The sequence below is a fragment of the Neophocaena asiaeorientalis genome, unplaced genomic scaffold (genome assembly GCF_003031525.2).
Source record: "Neophocaena asiaeorientalis asiaeorientalis breed wild unplaced genomic scaffold, Neophocaena_asiaeorientalis_V1.1 scaffold1052, whole genome shotgun sequence".
NCBI classification, from domain to species: domain Eukaryota; kingdom Metazoa; phylum Chordata; class Mammalia; order Artiodactyla; family Phocoenidae; genus Neophocaena; species Neophocaena asiaeorientalis.
Genome location: NW_020173676.1, coordinates 264,336 through 286,771, shown reverse-complemented (window position 1 = coordinate 286,771; position 22,436 = coordinate 264,336). Strand labels below are relative to the sequence as shown.

Here is a 22,436-nt window from a genome sequence, read left to right as displayed (position 1 = left end):
TGAAATAGGGAATAATTTGTCAGATGTGAAAGACCCGTACACTGAAAATTACAAAATATTGTTGAGAGAAATTAAAAAGAGAGATATACCTGATTTATGGGTCAGAAAACTCAATATTGTTAACATTTCAATTCTCCCCAAATTGGTCTATAGATTCAAACCAACCCCAGTAAAAATCACAGCAGCTTTTTTTGTTGTTGAAATGAACAAACTTATTCTACAATTTATATGGAAATGTAAAGGACGTAGAATAGCCAAAGCATTGAATGTTGAAGCAGCCTTATATCACTGGAATAAACCCCACTTGGTCATGATGTATAATCCTTTTATATGTTGCTGGATTCATTTTGCTAATATTTTGTTGAAGATTTTTACATCTATGTTCATGAGGAATGTTGATCTGTAGTTTTATTTTCTTGTGATGTGTTTGTATGGCTTAAGTATTGGGGTAATACTGGCCTCATAGAGTTGGGGAGTGTTCCTTCCTCCTCTATTTTCTGAAAGATTTTGTGGAGTGTTGATATTATTTCTCCTCAAATGTTTAATGCAATTAACCCGTTAAACCATCAAGCTTTGGGCATTTTTGTGTGGAAAGATTTAAAGTTACTAATTGCTTACTATTGCCGGTGAGATGTAAAATGGTACAGTCACATGAGAGCCATGCCTGGGTTTCAGATCTGAGATATCAGTCAACTGTCTTGGGAAGATGGTGAGATTGGAGGATAAGGAAATAAAAATTAAATCACACTGAGATATCACTATACATCCACCATAATGGCTACAGTAAAAATGATGGAAAATACCAAGTGTTGACAAGGATGTGGAGCAAATAGAACTCATATACTGTGCTGGTGGGAGTGTACATTGGCAAAGCCACTTTGGAAAACTAGTTTTATAAACTAGCTGAGCATGAACACCATATAGCCTGGCAGTTCAACTCCTAGATATATACCTAACAGAAGTTCATAAATATGTTCACCAATAGACAGGTACTAAAGTATTTATAGTAGCACTATTCCCAGTAGCCCCAAGCTGCAAACAACACAAATGTCCATTAATAACAGAATGGATAAATATATTGTAGAGTATTCACAGACTGAAATAAAACATGACAATAAGAATGAATTATCCATAACTACATTCAACAATATGGACAAATCTCATATTTACAATGTGAATGAAAGAAGATAGACAGTTAAGAGTATATTACCAAAATATGCAATATAATTGTTTGACTCAATTTATATAAAATACCAAGCAGACAAAGCTATTTAAGTCAGGGTAGTGTTCACCTGGCGGGGTAGGTGGACAGTAAGGCCTGGAAGGGAGCACAGGGAGTTTTTCTGGGGTGCTGGTCATGTTCTGTTTCTTGATCAGTGTTCAGTTTGTGAGAATTCATTGAGCTGTATGCTTATGATATATGCATTTTCTGTATGCATACTTTAATAAAAAGGTTTAAAAACAAAATAAAATTACATGCTAAAAAGAAAGCCCCTTTCTTATGAGTATTGCAAAAAACATTTAATTGACATCAAGAAAGCATTTATATATCAGTGCTTTAAAAAAAGCAGTGTTCTTTCTAGAGAAGTCTTCCAGTTATTCAACTATAATAAACTATAATCATATCTTAGGCTAAAAAACTACAATGCAACATGACTTTATCCCATAGCAATGTACACAAAATTACTCTTAATGTGCATGTAGGAAATGAATATATCAAATTAACTAAATTGGAAGAAAAACCACCAAAGTTTTATGTATTGAAATCCAATTTCTTAACCATTGTTTTTCAAACAGAAATCCCAAAGAAAGCAGAAGCTTCAGTGGATGAGATGGGAAGTCCAGAGTGTTGTGGCTCAGTTTCATTGTCTTAGGGTCAGTTACTAAGGGGATAAGAAGTTTATGGTCTGCAGCTTACATAAATGATAGCTTTTCCGATACAGGTTAGAAGGTATGCCTACCATTTTCGAGTGTGAATCACCTGCTGCCACAGCATAGAATTAATGAGGGAACAATTGCCACCTTTAGGTGTGTGTAACATTTAATAACTATTCCTGTAACACAGGCTAGAGCTATGCTTAATTTGCCAATGCATAAAGTCAGACTTTAAGTTTAAAAATTATATTTAATTTTTTAAAAATATACCATGGTGACTTCTCAAAGGGAAGAGAAAGAACTGTTCCTCAGGGCAATATTTTCTGTGTCTTAAATGTCAATGATAAAAAAAACTTCTGGCTTCTACACATAGATCTATTATACATTCCCAAATTGGTTTTTGCCTTGACTTCAGTGCCCTGGAGGTGTTTGAGCAATGAATACTCTTCTCCCCACCCTAGAAAGTTGAAAAAAAAATTGGCCAGTATTAAGGACTTTTACATCCCAAGATATGAAGGACAAATCTGTGCTGAATTTATAAAGCCCTTTATCCAAAAAGTGAAACACAGGAGATTACAAGTCATCTCCTGGGGTCTCTATTTCTACCATTTGCAGGAGATTGAGAGTACCTGTGTGAATCATAAAACCAAACAGGGCTATTGCTCAAATGCTTTATTGAAGTGTCTCCCTATGCATATAATTGCATATCAACTTGTATTCCACCTGACTGAAGGATACTTGGCTTTGTTTGCCTTCTGTTCACTTAGGCTGTTTGTAGTCCATCATTATCTACTCCCCCTGCACAATGATTGATGCATCAGGCACTCCTCATCTCTCCACTATGAAACAGCTGATGCATATCCAGTTGTGATTTCCAGCTGAAGGCATTTTCAGTCACTGGCTTTATAGAGTTTTTCTCCACTATGAGTTTTCTGGTGTTTAATGAGATTTGACCTGTCAGTGAAGGCCTTCTGACATTCTGTACAAGCATAAGGTTTCTTCCCTGTATGAATTATCTGATGCAAACTTAGTGTTGCTTTCTGGATGAAAGCTTTCCCACATTTACTGCATTCATAGTGTCTCTCTCCAGTATGAGATTTCTGATGGATAGTGAGGCGTGATTTCCAGGTGAAGGTTTTTCCACAGTCACTGCATTTATAGGGTTTCTCTCTAGTATGGATTTTCTGGTGTGTTATGAGATTTGACCTGTCAGTGAAGGCCTTTCCACATTCAGCACATATATTGGGTTTCTCTCCTGTGTGAATCTTCTGATGCACCCGGAGTTGTGACTTCTTCGTGAAGCATTTCCCACAGTCATTACATTCATAAGGCTTCTCTCCAGTATGAATTCTATGATGTGCAATGAAGTGTGATTTCTGGATGAAGGCCTTCCCACATTCAGGACAAGCATAGGGTTTCTCTCCTGTATGGATTCTCTGATGCACACTGAGTGTTGATTTCTGGATAAAGGCTTTCCCACATTCATTGCATTCATAGTGTCTCTCTCCAATATGAGATTTCTGATGTATTTTGAGGCGTGACTTCCATATGAAGGCCTTTCCACAGCCATTGCATTTATAGGGTTTCTCTCCAGTATGAGTTTTCTGGTGTTTAATGAGATTTGACTGATCACTGAAAGCCTTTCCACATTCAGCACACATATACGGTTTCTCTCCAGTGTGAGTTTTCTGATGTGTAGTGAGATTTGTCCTATGAGTAAAGACCTTTCCACATTCTGTACATATATAAGGTTTTTCTCCTGTATGAATTCTTTGATGCACATGGAGTTGTGATTTCTTAATGAACGATTTCCCACAGTCACTGCATTCATAAGGTTTTTCTCCAGTATGAATTCTCTGATGTGTATTGAAATGGGATTTCTGGATGAAGGCCTTCCCACATTCAGTGCATACATAAGGTTTCTCTCCTGTGTGAATTCTTTGATGCATCCTGAGTGCTGATTTTCTTGTGAAGGCTTTCCCGCATTCACTGCATGCATAGTGTTTCTCTCCAGTATGAGTTTTCTGATGTATATTGAGGTCAGAATTCTGGGAGAAGCCTCTTCCACATTCACTGCATTCATAAGGTTTTTCTCCTGTATGAATTCTCATATGTCTAAAGAGATATGATCTGTGGAAAAAGGCTTTTCCACATTCACTGCATTTATAGGGTTTCTGCCCAGTATGAATTTTCTGATGTGTAATGAGGTTTGACCTGAGTGTAAAGGCCTTCCCACATTGAGTACATATAAAAGGTTTCTCTCTTGTGTAAACACTTTGAGGTACCTCAGTTTGCGGCTTCTGAGTGAAGACGTTCTCACGCTTGTTGCATTCATGGGATTTTTCTCCAGCATGAATTTTCTGATGCTCAAAAAGATGTGACTTTTGGGTGAACGTCTGTACGTATTGAGTACACACATAAAGTTTCTCTTCAGTATGAATTTTCTGATGGTGGGTGAGAACTTGTTTGTGGCCCAGATGTTTTTCACATTGATTAAGTTCACAGGAGTTTGCTCTTGTATTAGCATTTTCATTCTTAGTAGAGGAAGAGCTATGGGCAAAATTGTTACCATTTCTAAAAATTTTATCAAAGTTCTTTGTTGCATTGCTTTTATTATGATTATGTAAGTTTAAAGTATGCTTCAAACTCTTTCCAAATGTGTCATAGTTATGGAGTCTTTTAATGGAAGGAACAAGCCTGGTACTCACGTGAATTATTTTTTCAATGTTTTTACATTCATAGCCCCTCTCCTTAATCAATACTTTCACATGACTTAAAGGGTTATTTTGGTTTTCTTGATATCTCTCTAGCTGGTCATTATCTTGCCACAGTTCTTCTACAATGGAACACAAAGAATCTTTTCCTATGGACTGACCAAATTTCTCACAGTGTAATGAAACTTCTCCAGAAATTCTCTGTTGTTGGGTTTGCCCATTATCCTCATCTAAAAAGAAAGAGAAAAAAATGAAAATGACTCCAGAACAATTATCAGAGAATAGAGGGTACATGGAGTTTGGACAGGATGAACAGAGAAATGGAAGAGTCCTTATGACAATAATGAAAATAGTAATATGAAATTCTTCTAGAACACTTACTCTATGCAAAACAATTATATACCATTTATGATGCACCAGGCACATCCAAGTGCTTTACACAAAGCAGCTCATTTAATCTTCACTAAACCCTAAGAGGTAGCTATCATTATCAATCATGTTTCACAGATGAGAAAACAGAAGCACAGAGAAGTTATGTAACTTGCTGAAGATCAAATAGCTAAATAGGGCTTCCCTGGTGGCGCCGTGGTTGAGAATCTGCCTGCTAATGCAGGGGACACAGGTTCGAGCCCTGGTCTGGGAGGATCCCACATGCCACGGAGCAACTAGGCCTGTGAGCCACAACTACTGAGCCTGCGCGTCTGGAGCCTGTGCTCCGCAACAAGAGAGGCCGCGATAGTAAGAGGCCCATGCACTGTGATGAAGAGTGGCTGCAACAAAAAAAAAAAAAAAAAAAAAAATTAATTAAAAAAATAGCTAAATAAATAAGAGATGGGATTTGAACCTGGGAATCTATATCCACTATGTAGGAAGTCAGGACAGTGAGTAGAGTAACCAGAAGAAGAAACTGAAGTCTGTTAAAGGTAAGCCTGAATGGAAGAAATATTTCAGAATGTATGTCCTTATTACATATTAGGTCTAAAACATTAATAATCTCTCTGCTTCCTCTTGCTTTTCCCTCTGAACCATTATGAGCATGTACATTAAATTTATAGTCCTCAAATGCCAATTCCTCTATATCTATAGGAAAAATATATGCTTTCAACAAGTGTCAAATAGGAGAGGGCAAACCATCTATGGCAGAAACTGCAAGCCATCCACCAAAATCTATTCACATCTTCTTTTATAGTAATAGAACATAGCTGGGCATTACGTTTACCAGTCTCACTTTGTCCTCACCAGTGGAATATGAGCAGAAGTGATATGTACCACTCCTAGGCCAGGCTTTAAGACAGTGGGCAAATCTCCCCCATTCCCCCTTCCCCAGCCCAGAGGACTCAACAATGACCCAACATCAACCACCCAACAGAGAAATGGAAGAGTCCTTATGACAATAATGAAAATAGTAATATGAAATTCTTCTAGAACACTTACTCTATGCAAAACAATTATATACCATTTATGATGCACAACAATACTCTAGGAGATGGAAGAGCAATAACTTGGAACATGGTCCTTGAATGACCCAACAAGATCAGAGTTGATTTGTTGAATGCACCCATTCACCTGAGAATGCTTATGTAAGAGAGGATACAGTCATATTAAGCTTGTTGCTTTACTCCTCTGTGCATATTCAGAAGGTATTGTCCTTGATATCAGCTCTAATTTTAGTACACCTCTAGGGAGGTTATATCTGCTATGAATGTATAAAGCAGACACAGTACCACTCATATTGATACTAAATTTGGCACAGTTTTGTGTTATAACAGAGAGAATTAACACACAGAGCCTGAAATTATTAACATTTCATGCAATTATCTTCCCTTTCCAAATATAATCTATGGTCTTTTGAATTCTTCTGATCAAATATTTGAAGGATCCTTCTGAAAGAGAGAAAAATATCCTCCTCTGCCTATCTCCCCAAATTCAATAAATTTAAGTTTACTAAATATTTTCCATGCTTGGCTTCAGAAAACTGAAGACTAAGTGTTACAGTTATCAATTTTTTGCCTTTCAATCCCCAATTCACCCTTCCTTGCCCACTCTACAAAAATGGATCTGAGTCTTTTTTCCTTTGCCATCTGGCATGATGTTGAACCTTGTCAATACAGGGTGATGGGGAAACACTGGAGGAAGGGATTTTGCTTCCTGGTTCTAGTGAGCTCACTCAGCAGGCTCCTCCAGCAAGGGCAGCTTGTCTATTACCAGGCTTCAGCAGTGTGGTGGCTTCAGCAGCATCTGGCTCCTAATGCACATGCAGCTTCCCAGGCACCCAGATCTTGCAGTGCAGGTCACTTCTTTAGCACCCAGCTCCTGCCACTCATGTGGCTTCCCAAGCACCCAGCTTCTGCAGTGCATTGCAGCCAGAAGCACCCAGAACCCAGCAGTTTATCCTGGCACCCCTCTCAGATGGCTTGTAGTGGAATATTTCCAATGAGACACTTCCCTATGATCAGCTTTTTCTGGAACCTCAGAGGGTAGATTTCCAGTAAGTTCAACCAGTGTGGCATGACAGCTGCCATGCTGTGAGCCATGGATATGCCTTCCCTATAAGGTCTGGATTCATCCCTGGGAAGCAGGGGAGGGCTTCCTTGGGTGTTCCTTCACAGTCTTAGAGATACTCTCCCACACTAATTTGCTATTCCTTTATTCTTTAGAGTTCTCTTTACTTTTACTGGCTAATCCCTTGTTACGTCAATCCCACAATAGCTAATAATTCTTTTTTTCAAATTTATTTATTTATTTATTTATTTTTGGCTGCGTTGGGTCTTCGTTGCTGCACGTGGGCTTCCTCTAGTTGCAGCAAGTGGGGGCTACTCTTTGTTGTGATGCGTGGGCTTCTCATTGCAGTAGCACTAATAATTCTTTGTTAAACTTTCCATGTTCAAATTAGTATGTGGTTTCTCTCTCCTGATTAGGTCCCAAGTTATACAATAAGAAACAGGCTCTTTTTTTTCACGATAAGAATGGATCTTTTTTAAAGTTCTTTTTCATTATGGTTTATCACAGGATACTGAATATAGTTCCCTGTGCTATACAGTTAGACCTTGTTGTTTATCCATTCTATATATAATAGTTTGCATCTGTTAATTCCAAACTCCCAGTCCACCCCTCCCCCACTTGGCAACCACAAGTATGTTCTCTATGTCTGTGAATCTGAGAAATAGGCTCTTAATTCTGGGAGCTTTCTAAAAACTTAGAGGTAAAAAAAGCCTTAGTTACCACACAGTCTAAAATCCTATGTTTTTCTGTGAGTTCCTGTGGGATGGAGGATGAGAAAAAAGAAAGAGCCATATATTCTGGAGTAATTAAGAGCCATTTCATGAAATAGTGAAATCTGATCACAAGGTGAAAATGTATCATCTAAATAGATAGAGCACAGAATAAAGAGTCAGATTAGGGGAGCACTATCAAATATGGCAGACATCAAGAAAACATTAAAAATGCACAGCAAAGGAAACAATCAACAAAATGAAAAGGCAACTTATGGAATGGGAGAAGATATTTACAAGTCATACATCTGATAAGGAGTTAATATGCAAAATATATAAAGAACATATACAGCTCAATAGCAGAAAACAAACTGATTAAAAAATGGGCAGAAGAATTGAACAGACAATTTTCCAAAGAAGACATACAAATGGCAAACAGGTACATGAAAAGGTGCTTGATAGCAGTAATCCTCAGGGAAATGCAAGTCAAAACCACAACGAGATAACACCTCACACCTGTTAGAATGGCTTTCATCAAAAAGACAAGAGATAACAAATGCTGATGAGGGTGTGGAGAAAAGGGAACACTTGTGCACTGTTGGTGGGAGTGTAAATTGGTGCTGCTACTATGGAAAACAGTATGGAGTTTCCTCAAAAAATTCAGAAGAGACCTATTGTATGATCCAGCAATTCCACTTCTGGGTATATATCCGAAGGAATTGAAATCAGGATCTCTTAGAGATATCTGCACTCCCATGTTCATTGCAGCATTATTCACAATAGCAAGATATGAAAACAACCCAAGTATCTGTCCACACTGAATGGATAAAGATGTGGTATATATATACAATGGAATATTATTCAGCCATGAGAAAGAAGGACATTGTGCCATTTGCTACAACTTGTCTGAACGTTGAGGGCATCATGCTAAGTGAAATAAGTCAGAGAAAGACAAATACTGCATGGTATTATCACTTGTATGTGGAATCTAAGAAAGCCAAACTCAGAGAAGCAGAGAGTAGAGTGGTGGTTCCCAGGGACTGGAGGGTGGAGGGAATGGAGAGCTATTGGTCAAAGGGTACAAACTTCCAGTTATAAGATGAACAAGTTCTGGGAATCTAATGTGCAGCATGGTGACTATAGATAATGATACTGTGTCATATACTTGAATGTTGCCTAGAGAGTAGACCTTAAACGTTCTTACCACAAAAAAGAAATGGTAACTATGTGATGGGATGGAGGTGTTGGCTAATGCTATGGTGGTAATCAGTTTGCAATATATAAATTATCAAATCATTTATATATTTGGATTGGAAGAGTTGATAATGTTAAGATTTTAATTCTCTCCAAACTGACTTATAGATTCAATGTAATCACAATCAAAATTCACTTTCATAGAAATTGAAAAATTGACTGCAAAATTCAAATGGATACACAAAGTACTTAGAATAGCCAAAACAATTTGAAAGAGAAGAACAAAGTTGGAGGACTAATATGACATGATTTCAAATTTATTACATAGCTACACTTATCAAGACAGTGTGGGAATGGTGTAAAGATACATGAATAGATCAATGGAACAGAATGAAGCATCCAGAAAGAGACCCACATATATATGACAACTGATCTTCAATAAAGGTGCAAAGGCAATTCAGTTGAGAGGAGGATAGCTTTTTTAAAAAATAAATGATGCTGAAATGATTGGATAGCCATGTGCAAAAATGAACAAACACAAAACTCTGATCCATACTTTAAATCACATATAAAAATTAATGCAAAATGCATCACAGAACTAAATGTAAGACCTAATTTTGGGGGGGACCTTGGATTAGGTAAAGATTTCTTAGATACAACACCAAAAGCACAACCCATAGCATAAGAAAAAAGATAAATTAGACTTTGTCCAAATTTTAAGTGCCTCATGAAAGACACTGATAAGCAAATTAAAAAATTCGCAAAACACATACCTGATAAATAACTTGTATCCATAATATATAATGAACTTTCAAAACTCAACAACAAGAAAACAATGTTCCCTATAGAAAACTGGGCAAAAGATTTGTACAAACACTTCACCAAAGAAGATATATAGATGCCAAATATTAGATATTATGGAAATGCCAATTAAAACCGCAGTAAGATACAACTATCTTACTATTAGAATGGCTAAAAGTTTTAAAAATGGACAATTCCAAGTGCTGGTGAGAATGCAGATCAACTGGAACTCTCATACATAGCTGGTTAGAATTGAAAATTGTATAGCCACTTTGGAAAAGTTTGGCAGTTTCTAGTAGAGTTAAACATATACTTACCATACAGCCCAGCAATCTGACTCCTAGGTATTTACCCAAGTGAATGAAATCTTATCATCACACAAAATATGGAAACAAATATATAAACATAGCACCTTTATTCATAAACACCAAAACTGGAAACCATCCAAATATCCTTCAGCTGGTGAATGGATAAACTGTGATACATCCATACTATGGAATACTACTCAGAAATAAAAAAGGAACAAACTATGGAAAACACAACAGTAGGAATGAGTTTTGAATGCTTTATGCTAAGTGAAAGAAGCCAGGCTCAAAAAGCTTCATACTGTATGATTCCATTTATATGACATTCTGGAAAAGGCAAAACTATAGAGACAGAAAAGACATCAGTATTTTCCAGGTCTGGAAGTGGTGGGAAGAAGTAACAATAAAGGGACCTGAGGTAATTTTTGTTCTATATCTTGATTGTGGTGGTGGTTACATGACTGTATGCATTTGTCAAAACTCATAGAATTATTATTATTATTTTGGCCACACCACGTGGCTTACGGGCTTTTTGTTTCCCATCCAGGGATCGAACCCAGGCCCCAGCAGTGAAAGCGCTGGGTCCTAACCACTGGACTGCCAGGGAATTCCCCAAAACTCATAGAACTATTAACATAAATAAACCTCATAGAATCATAAAATATGTTAAAAATGGACTTGAGCATAGGTTATACAAAATATACAGATACACATTTGAATTCGAAATACATGGCCATGTTGTTTGCCTCTCTGAATGAAGAGTTTAATTGTCACATGCTAAGTCATGGGGAATAATTGTAGGTTTTATCATAAAGCTAATGTCAAGATAAATAGAACATTTTAGGCAATGAAATTTATCGTTAGCTTTTGAAGTGAACTAATAAAAAGAATGGAATCAGCAAATACAATCAGTAATAGAAAAATTATAATCCAGGCGTAAGAAAATATGGAGCTGGTTTTGGGTGATATTGCTGGGAACTAAGAAGATGAACTGAGAACTGAAAATGATATTCTCAGAAATGGAAAAGCAGTAGGAACTGTAGAGTGATTAACTTAAAAATGACAGAAAGATTTAAGAAACACTGACAAATGTGAGAAAAGTTGGAAGGTGAGAAGGGTTTCTGATGCATGAGGTAATGATTCCAATTTCCGATGTAGTGAGGAGCAAGAGAAACATCTCAATGGAACTTTCTGGGTAGCTAAATGTAGTACTAAAGTACCAGGGAAGAACAGATTGGAGATGTCAAAAACAGAGTCATCAGAATTTCAGGATGGATGAATCCTTGCATGTATATGAAGAAAAGACTGGTGAACAGTAGACAGGGTCCGTAGGGCAACCTCATTTATGGGGATAATGAGGAGAAGGCTGGAAAAAGGGGCAAATAATAAACTGGATGCAAATCAGTATGAAACAGACAGGAAACAAATCAAAACTAGGGGAACATGAGCAAGGTCACTCATAGGAGAGAAACTCAAAGAGACCACAAATGGTCAATAATGAAATGCTCAAACTAGGTATTGGAGAAATGAGAAATAAAAAGTGAGATATCACTTTATACCCATAGTTGGCCCAAAAATGAGAAACTCTGGTAATATTAATTGTTGGCGGAAACTCGAGGAAAGCAAGAACCCTGTGCCCTATTGCTGGGAGAGTAGATTAGTGCAGCCAATTCAAGAAGAATACGGTGGTGCTCAAATTCAGTATGAGAATATGCAATGATCAGGCAAACCCTCTCTTCTATATATATCCCTGAGAAATTCTCACACTCTAAGAGAACATCTGTGTAGAAATTTATTGTAGAGTTGTTTGTCTTAAATGGGAGTTAACGAAAACCTAGGTTTCACCACTGGGTGTATGGTTCAATAAGATGTGGTGCTAGCACACTGTGCAATACTATGCAGCAATTTGAACGAATGAAGCCAGATGAGCACTGCAATATGGACAGACCTTAGGGGTGAGTGAAAAAAAAGGAATGTAATAATTAAGACATGTAGCACAGGGACTTCCCTGGTGGTCCAGTGGTAAAGAATCTGCCTTCCAATGCAGGGGATGCAGGTTCTATCCCTGGTCGGGGAACTAAGATCCCATATGCCCGTGGGGCAACTAAGCCCACGCACCACAACTACTGGGCCTGTGCGCCCTGGACCCCATGTGCCACAACAAGAGAGAGAAAACCCAAACGCCACAACTAGAGAGAAGCCCACGAGCCACAGCTAGAAAGCAGAGCGCAGCAATGAAGAGACTGCAGGCCATAACCAAACATCCTGCATGCCTCAATGAAGATCCTGTGTGCTGCAACTAAGACCCGACACAGCCAAAAAAATAAGGAAAATAAATAAAATTTTAAAATGTATAAACAAAGAGTGTTTAGAAAAAGATATGTAGCACAATATAATTTATATATACTAAAAATACATACTTATAAACCAATACTTCAGGCTTTAAGAGAATATCATACAAACTCAAAGATCAAACACATTAGATCTGTTGCCTTTGGGAGGAGGCATAAGGGATGGATATGAGGAATTGCAGTAAAAGGGAAGAAAATTTAGAATACCTAATGTACAAGAAAAGAACCTAAGATAAGGGGGTGGGAGTGAAGTAGGAAGAATAAAAAGTCCCTAGGTAAGACAGGGTAGTATGTATGTGATCCATGGTACAGAGATTAGAGACAGCTTTCTTGTCAAAAAGCCAAGCAAAGAAGACAATGGGTATCGGCAAGGGTCATACTTGGAGAAAGCATTCAGATATTGGAGGGGCTCTGCCAACTCTCTCCAAGCAACCCCAAACGCTTCGAGCCTTCAAGATAAGATATCTTCAGAGCCTTTCAAAGGCATCAGCCTCTTCTAGAGAAACTGAGATCTATTTCCATGTCCCCCATCTGCCTAGGTCACACTCACTCACCTGAGCAGCTCTGGTGTGGGGTTTCCTCCTCCAACGTCCATGGCCCCTCTCCTTGCTCCAACTTGAAGATGACCTCTGGTTTGGGAACTTGGTACCCTGTTAACAGGACATGATACAGGATTGGGTCCAGCTAATTGGGTTTTGGGGCCTTTCAATGACACTTCCATTTGCTCTTCAGGAAAGTAATCCCATTTCACTGGGAGTAGAGTAATAATCACAGACGTGAAAAAGGACTGAAGAATCTCAGGCAAATCAAGGATGACACCATCACACACTTCAGACGCCCCAGAGCATTTAGCAGCTGAGAATGGAAGCAGCCTCTCTGAGGCCCCTGGCTGTGCTTACCCACTGAGCGCAGGTGGCTATAGTTCTCCAGCATCACATCCCGGTATAGGAGCCTCTGAGCAGGGTCCAAGTGCTGCCACTCCTCCCTGCTGAAGTCCACAGTCACATCCTTGAATGACACCTGTAACAACACAGTCCTGTTCAAGGTGACATGGTCAGCACTGGAGGATGGAGGGAAGAGGAATAGGAAGTTGTTTTTAATGACTTTTACCATAATGTATCATGTAGGGTTTTCACCCAGCACCCAGTTTTGCATTTTATTTTGTGAGAGAAAAACATATTGAAGTATCTTGACATTCACTGTGTATTAAATTCATTCATTCAGTCCCTCTTTTTTCAAAAATGAGGATTAAAATAGGCTCTCTTTAAGTCCTCGAGTTAACGTAGGAACTACATACAATACATTTACTGGTTGATTATGTGCCAGGCAATGGCAATATAGTATGACTAAAATATAAAACAACTTGGACAACCAACATAAGAAGATACAAAGGGGGCTAAAAGGCATTTGGAAGAAATGTACTGGGGGAAAGGCAAAACAATAAAGCCTTTAAAAGATAACATAGAAAAAACCATAGTAGAGATGAATATCTTCATCGTCTTGGATTATGAAAATAATTCTCAAACAGGATGCAAAAAACATTAACCATAAAGAAAAAGATTGATGTCTGTCTCCAATGAAGAGACAGCATTTAAAAGACAGCATTATAAGAGAAAAAAAAGAAAAGCCACCAAATAGAAGATATCTGCAACACATTACTGACAAAGGGCTCATATCTAGAGAATGTAAAGAACACTTACAAACCAATTTTTTTAAAAAAGAGAGAGATCACCAGTAGAAAAGTGGGCAAAAGGTCTGAACAGGCATTTTACAAAAGAGGAAATCCAAGGCATTAATAAACACAAAAAGGGCTTAACTTCCTTAGTAACCAGGGAATGCACATTCAAACCATAATGAGTTACCATTACACAACCCCTACAATGTCTTCAGTGAAAAACACTGGCAATATCAAGGATGTGGAGAAAAAGTTACCCTTGTACACTGTGGTTGAGAATGTAAATTGGTGCAGCCACTGTGGTAAACAGTTCCTCAAAACACTAAAAACAGAACTACCATATGATTCAGCAATTCCACCCCTGGGTATATATCCAAAGAAAACAAAAATGCTAATTTGAAAAGATACATGCACCCCAATGTTCAAAGCAGCACTATTTACAATAGCCAAGACATGGAAGCAACCTAAATGTCCATCAACAGATGAATGGATAAAGAAGATGTGGTATATATATACAATAGAATACTACTTAGCCATAAAAAGAATGGAATTCTGCCATTTGCAACAACATGGGTAGACTCATAGGGTATTATGCTAAGTGAAATAAGTCAGACGGAGAAAGCCAAATAGTATACGATATCATTTATATGTGGAATCTAAAAAATAAAACAAACTAGTGAATATAACAAAAAACAGGAACAGACTAACAGACATAGAGAACAAACTAGTGGTTACCAGTGGGGAGAGGAAAGGGGCGAGGGGCAAGGTAGGGGTAGGGGATTAAGAGGTACAAACTACTATGTATAAGCATACAAGGATAAGCAACAAGGATATATTGTACAGCACAGGGAATATAGCCAATATTTTATAATAACTATAAATGGAGTATAACCTTTAGAAACTGTGAATCACTATGTTGTACACCAGAAACGTATATAGTATTATAAATCAACTATACCTCAATAAAAAAGTTTTTTGAAGAACGGCAATATGAAGTGTTGAAGAGAACATGGTGCAACGAAAACTCTCATATGTCTAATGGAGCTGTAAATTGGACGACCATTTTGGAAAACCTTTTGGCTTTACCTGGTAATGTTGAAATATGCATACACAAGGACACAGTGATTCCATCCATGGAAATATGCTCAATTGGAATATGTGCTCATGTGCAACAAGAGGCATGTTCAAGAGTATTTACAGCAGCATTATTCAAAATGTGTATAATATTTCATGATAAAAAAGTTTAAAATTAGCAGTAATTTAAAAAATCAGTGTTCAGCATAACAGTAACAGTATCTACTAGCTGTGGAAAAATATGAAGGATATTTTCTTAGTTGCTTTTATTTGCATAATCTATAAGCATATACCACCCATCCACCCACCCACCCACCAACTAATCAAGACTGGTTTCTTGGTTAGGGAGATCTGTGGGACTGGGGGAAAGAACTATGTGAATGTATTACCTATTAAAAAATTAAGTTTAAAAGTTACCAATGGGCTCAAGATGGAACAGATACAATTCTCCCTATTTCTCCTGCTAAGTAGCTGGACATTATATATATAAAAAAAAAAAGATAAGAAGACTGCCAGTTGGAGAGAAGGAGGCTAACTGCCTAGGGACCTTGGAACCTGAGGAGTGACACAGCAGTGATTTCCCTGGGTTTTCTTTTCACCCCATATATCTTGGACTGGGTGGTGGAGAAGCTGGCAACCCAGAATGCCAACTGATGCAGATAAAAACAGTCCCAAGAAAGCCTGCTATCTCTAGCCAAAGTACCAGGAAAGGGCCAATGTAATAAGAAAGAAAAATTTAGATAATTACTGCCCTACTCCAGCCAAGCATCACAGAAAAAAGCTGCAGCTCCCATCCCAATTCTCATCAGCAAAGGCTGAGTGGGGAGCCTAGGTTTTCATCCCTGCCTGGGGATAATGAGGCCCCTCCCACACAGTGTCAATTTAGGCTATGTGGGGATCTTGAACTTCTACCCCCAACACAGTAATGAGGTACATTTTTGTCTCCCCACCAGGGTGGTGTCAGAGGTGGTCTGGTGGGGAGCATGACATTCCACCTCCACCCAGGATCAACAAGGTGCCTGTCCCCTCTGGGGTGTCAAAGGAGGCTAATTAGGGACCTGAACTTCCACCTCCACCTGGCAATAAGACGGAGATTCTCCTTTTTTAGCAGAACAGTGTTGGAGGGAGACTGCAAAACACAAGATTTAAATAATACCCAGAGTCTCAGAGTGCCCAAAATATCCAGGACATAACTGAAAATCAGGCATCATGTGAAGAAGCAAGAAAATCTTAACTGGAATGAGAAAAGACAATCAACTGATACTGACACTGAGATGACACAGATGTTAGAATTATCAAGGATTTTAAAGCAGCCATTATAAAAATGCTTCAGGGATTTCCCTGGTGGCACAGTGGTTAAGACTCCGCACTCCCAATGCAGGGGGCCTGGGTTTGATCCCTGGTCAGGGAACTAGATCTCACATGCATGCCACAACTAAGAGTTCACATGCCACAACTAAGGAGCCTGTGAGCTGCAACAAAGGAGCTCACCTGCTGCAACTAAGACCTGGAGCAACCAAACAAATAAATAAATATTTTTTAAAAAGCCTGGCTATGCATTAGAGTCATCAGGGGAACATTTTGTCCCTGTGCTAACAGTACTTTGTTATTATTTTTTTAAAAATGCTTCAATATACTTAAATGCAAAACCAGAAAGTCTCAGAAAAAAAGATATAAAGAAGAACAGAATGGAAATTTTAGAACTGAAAAATAGAATAACTAAAATTTTAATATCAGTGGAAGAGCTCAACAGCAGAATAGAGAGGACAGAGGAAAGAATTAGAGAACTTGAGGACAGAACAATAGAAATGATCCAATCTGAACAACAGAAAGAAAATTGACTGGACAAAAAATGAGCAGAGCCTCAGGGACCTCTGAGACTATAATAAAAGATCTGGCATTCATGTCATCAGAGTTCCAGAAAGAGAGGAGAAAGTGTGGGGCTGAAAAGTATTTGAAGAAATTATAGCTGAAAATTTCTCAAATTTGGCAAAAGATATCAACTTAGAGTTTCAAGAAGCTGAGCAAACCCCAAAAGGATAAACCAAAGAAATTATACGAAGACACATTATAGTCAAACTTCAGAAAACTAAAGACAAAGAAAAAATCTTGAAATCAGCAAGAGAGAAATGACACCTTACCTATAGGGGAAAAACAATTAAAGTGACAGCAGATTTCTCACCCAAAACCATGGTGGAGCGAAGGAAATGGCACAATTTTCAAGTGCTGAAAGAAAAGAACTGTCAACCCTGAATTCCATATCTGGCAAAATTATCCTTAAGAAATGAAGCAGCCATGGCCATTAAGTACATGAAAAGATGCTTAACATCATTAATTATCTGGGAAATGAAAATCAAAACTACAATGAGATACTACCTCACACTCACTAGGATGGCTAGAATCAAAAAGTCAGATAATAACAAGTGCTGATGAGGATTTGGAGAAATTGGAAACTTCATACAAACACTGCTGGTGGGAATGTAAACTGGTGCAGCTGCTTTAGAAAATAGTCTGGCAGTTCCTCAAATTATTAAACATAGAGTTATCATTTGACCTAGCAATTCCACTCCTAGATGTATATATATACTTGAGATAAATGAAAATATATATCTGCATAGAAACACGTACGCAAATGTTTACAGCAGCATTACTTATAATAGCCAAAAGGTGGAAACAACCCAAATGTACATCAGCTGACAAATGAATAAACAAAATGTGATACACCTGCACAATGGAATATTATTCAGCCACAAAAAGGAAGGAAATACTGATACATGTTACTACATGTACATGCTACACTTCTTCCCTATTTATTTGCCTACCTACATATATATCTGCTGACCTATTATGGACTGGTGACTTCCTACTTTATTCAGTGGGTTATAACATATTACTATCATTATTTCTTTTGCTACTTAAATTGTCCCAGGTTTAGCCAGAGGGAGCTCCTTAAAAACATTATGCTGAGTCAAAGAAGCCAGACAAAAAGATCACATGTTATGTGATTCCATTCATGTGAAATGTCCAGAAGAGTAAAGTCTATAGAGACAGAAAGCATATTAATGTTTGCTTAGGGTTGGAGGAGGGAGGGAGGTGAGGTGGGGCAGAGTGATGGCTTAGGGGTATGGAGTTTCTTTTTGAGGTGATGAAAATGTTCTAAAATTGATTATAGTGATGGTTGCACATATCCATAAACATACAAAAAACATTGAATTGGACACTTTATTTTTAAACTAAATTTATTTATTTATTTTTATATTTGGCTGTGTTGGGTCTTTGTTGGTGCACACGGGCTTTCTCTTGTTGTGGAGCATGGGCTCTAGGCACATGGGCTTCAGTAGTTGTGGCACACGGGCTCAGTAGTTGTGGCTCATGGGCTCTAGAGCGCAGGCTCAGTGGTTGTGGCACATGTTGCTCTGCGGCATGTGGGATCTTCCTGGACCAGGGCTTGAACCCATGTCCCCTGCATTGGCAGGCAGATTTTTAACCACTGCGCCACCAGGGAAGTCTCTGAATTGGACACTTTAAATGGGTAAACTATGGTATGTGAATTATATCTAAATAAAGCTGTTACTAAGAAAGAAGAAATGAAGGGGAAATCAAGATATTCTCAGAAGAAGGAGAACTAAGAAAATCTGTTGTCAGCAGACCTACCCTAAAAGAATGGCTTAAAGGAAGTTCTCTAAACAGAAAGGAGATGGTAAAAGAAGTCTTTGAACATCAGGAAAGAAGAAAAATGGAAAGAGAAAAAAAATATGGTTAAATACAATAGACTTTCCTTTTCCTCTTGAGTTTTCTAAATTATATTTGAAGGTCAAAGTAAAAAGTATAACATTTTTATGATGTGGATCTCCATGTATGTAGAGGAAATATTTAAGACAATTGTAATTGGTGAGGGTAAAGGGACTTAAAGGGAGCTAAGTTTTCTACACTTCACTCTAACTGGTAAAACGTCAACACCAGTAGAGACCTATGTGGTGATGGAATAGTTCTGTATCTGGATTATTGTACAGGAATCTACACATGTGTAAAATGGCAGAGAACAACACGCACACCGCAGAAATGTCAATTTCCTATTTGTGATAATTGTACTCTAGTGACACAGGATGCAACCATTAGGGGAAACTGGGTAAAGAGTTACATGAGACCTCTCTGTACCATCTTTGCAACTTCCTATAAATTTATAATTATTTCCAAATAAAAAGTTTTAACAAACTACTAAATTATCCTCAGAAAGATTGGAGTAGGGGACACAGCAAAAAAGATCAAGATGCTATTAAAAAGGAGCACTCACAGGAGTTCCCTGGTGGTCTAGTGGTTAGGATTCGGCACTTTCGCTGCTGTGGCCAGGGTTCAATCCCTGGTCGGGGAACTGAGACCCAGCAAGCCGTGCAGCACAGCCAAGAAAAAAGATAAAAAAGGGGGGGGAATTCACTTCTTTCCTCTCTATCTGCCTACCTATGTATTATAGGGTCTGGTCACTTCCTACTTTATTCAGTAGATGATAATCTATTACTATTATGATTTCTTTTGCTACTCATATTGTCCCAGATTTGACCAGAGGGAGCTCCTTCAAAGTGGCTCCTGTGTCATTTTGACATGTTCCCATCTTTTGAGTGCTTCATTACTTCCCAGCACAATGAGTTCTTCCAGAATCATTTTGTACTTTCTCTGTTCCAACCCTGCAGTCAGTCACATCTCCAAGAAGCTCTAGTTCCTATTAGTGACAAATGGTAACTCAAGGTGTGCTCATTGTGCCTGGCATATAATTGTCATTTCAGCAGTCAGAGAAAGGAATGTTTTTCCTTATAGGAGAATGCCAACTAATCAATATAGAAGAAATGATGGAATTAGAAAAACACCATTAGGGAAATAGCACCATAATTAATTGTTACAGGCAAGAATCATTGCTAGATGCTACAATCAGCGGACAAAAGCATGAGAAATAGTCTCAATGTATACATAGTCTCAATGTATCTCCCCACAACCTAGTTGTTAATTACAAAGAGAAATATAGTAACTTTACAGTACCTGACAGATGCCAGGTGATCAAAGTTAACATTATCAATAAAGGACAAATTGGTATTGAATTCTTGCCAATGTGAGGCACTGAGAAGAACACAGCATCATTTCTGTGATATTTGACAAAAATGAAAAACCTGAATCTAATTATGAGGAAGCAGGAAAAAAAACCCAAATTGAGGGACATTCTTCCAAATGGTGTCATGAAAGTCAAGGAAAGGCTAAGGAACTGTTTCAGATTAAAGGGTAAAGGGACATGACAACTAAACATAATACATGAGCCTGGATTGGATCTTGGATCAGGGGGAAATACTATAAAGGATGTTATCGTGACAACTGGGAAAATTATTTACAAATTGTATGTTAGTGAAACCGAGCAGGACCCTGTGGGGCTCCTGGGCATGGAAGCCTTTCTGTCCCCTGTCCTTTTTTTTTTTTCCCAAGATTTTTGTATTTATTTATTTATTTATTTGGCTATGCTGCATGGCTTGTGGGATCTCAGTTCCCCGACCAGGGATTGAACCTGGGCCCTGGCAGTGAAAGCCTGGAATCCTAACCACTGGACCACCAGGGAACTCCCTGTCCCACATCTCTTGTTTGTAGGGAATAGATTCCAACCTCCATGACCTTCCCTGACTTCCAAAGGGCAGATTTGAACAGTTGCTAATCAGCTAAGGGAGGGGATGCAGAGACAAAGGAGAAGCAGCCAAGAAACAATAGTGCAGCCTTGGGGCAGGGTCCTGGTTCCTCCTCAAGGGATACACATAATATCTTTGAGCTCTTTACAGAACTAAAACCCCCAACAAATGGAAGGTGTTAGCATTCTTCATTCCAGAGAAGACCGCATGAGGCCAGATTAAAGGAACCAGAGAAGCTCATCAAGAGACTACCTGAGACCAGATTAAAGGAGTGCAAGCCCTGCACACACTCTAATCCTTACCAGCAAGCCTGCTCTTGAACCATTGCTATAAAACTCCTCATCCAATCCTCCCAGGTTGGGACACACAGTTTTTCGGGGCAGGAGCCTACTGTGTCCCCATTTGTCTGGCAAAGCAATAAAGCTTCTCTTCTCTACTTCACCCAAAACTCTGTCTCTGAGATTCGATTTGGCACTGGTGCACAGAGGCCGAGTTTTTCACCTCATTAGGTAATTAGATAATACTCATCAAATATTAGATAGTACTAGATCAATGTGCAATTTCTTGATTTTGATAACTGTACTGTGATTATGTAAGAGAATGTCCTTGTTCTTAAGAGATACACATTAAGTATTTAAGGGTAAAGGGGAATTATGTCTGCAAATTACTCTCAAGTGGTTCAGAAAATAAAGTTTTAAATATTTCTGTGTGTATACACTACATACATACATACATATATACATAAATTGAGAAGAGAAAGCAAATGTGGCAAAATGTTAACAATTAGCGGCTCTGGGTGAAGGGCAAAAGAATCAAACGTTTCAAAAGAATTAATGCTTTAAAACTCTTAGTAGAAAATATAGGTAAATATTTGTTTAGGCCTTGGGGTAGGTGAGGATTTCCTAAACAACACAAAAAATGCCCTAAGTATCAAAGACAAGATCTAGTGATTCAACTGTGAGGAAATGAGGAAGCTTTATTCATTGAAAGACCTTTGTTCTTTGGGGGCCCTTACTAGTGAGTGTTCAGGGGCACAGAGCAGGCATGGAACTCACAGTATCTGCTCCACCACCAGCAGCTCCGGGGGCAGATCCACAAGCACGGGGTGGTGCCCAGCACTTCTCCATCCACTAGCTCTCCTGGGCACAGCCCCAAGGGTTGCTGAGAGCAGGACCTCCACCTGAGCCTCTAGCAGCATGTCTGACCTACTCCCCTTTACTGCACAAGGGCACTAACCCAGGGAAAGCCCTGGGGTCAGGCTTGAGGGAAGCTCTCATTCTGCCTGCCCATCCTCCTGATCCTTGCTCTCTTGCCGGTGACCCCAGGACAGACTGGCAGGTGTGTAGGTGACACAGGGGAGGAACCTCAGGTGGCGGGGAGGAGTGGCTATTTGCCAACCAGTATGGGAAAATTAAAATATTCTATCATTTGGCACTGGTAAACATTTTTTAAAAACTTTGTTTTACCATTTTTAAAAATTGAAGCAGGCTTCCCTGGGGGCGCAGTGGTTAAGAATCTTCCTGCCAAGGCAGGGGACATGGGTTCGAGCCCTGACCTGGGAAGATCCCACATGCC

General features: G+C 38.7%; 1 protein-coding gene across 1 annotated transcript in view; it reads right to left on the bottom strand.

The window, feature by feature from the left end:
• Positions 1-268: 268 nt before the first annotated feature.
• Positions 269-22,436, bottom strand: part of ZNF41 (zinc finger protein 41) — a 46,986-nt gene continuing 24,818 nt past the window's right edge. Inside the window, 4 exon segments of the mRNA XM_024749595.1 lie at positions 269-2,768; positions 2,770-4,819; positions 13,007-13,102; positions 13,352-13,472. Coding sequence (XP_024605363.1) covers positions 2,693-2,768; positions 2,770-4,819; positions 13,007-13,102; positions 13,352-13,472 — 2,343 coding nt within the window. The 3' untranslated portion in view covers positions 269-2,692.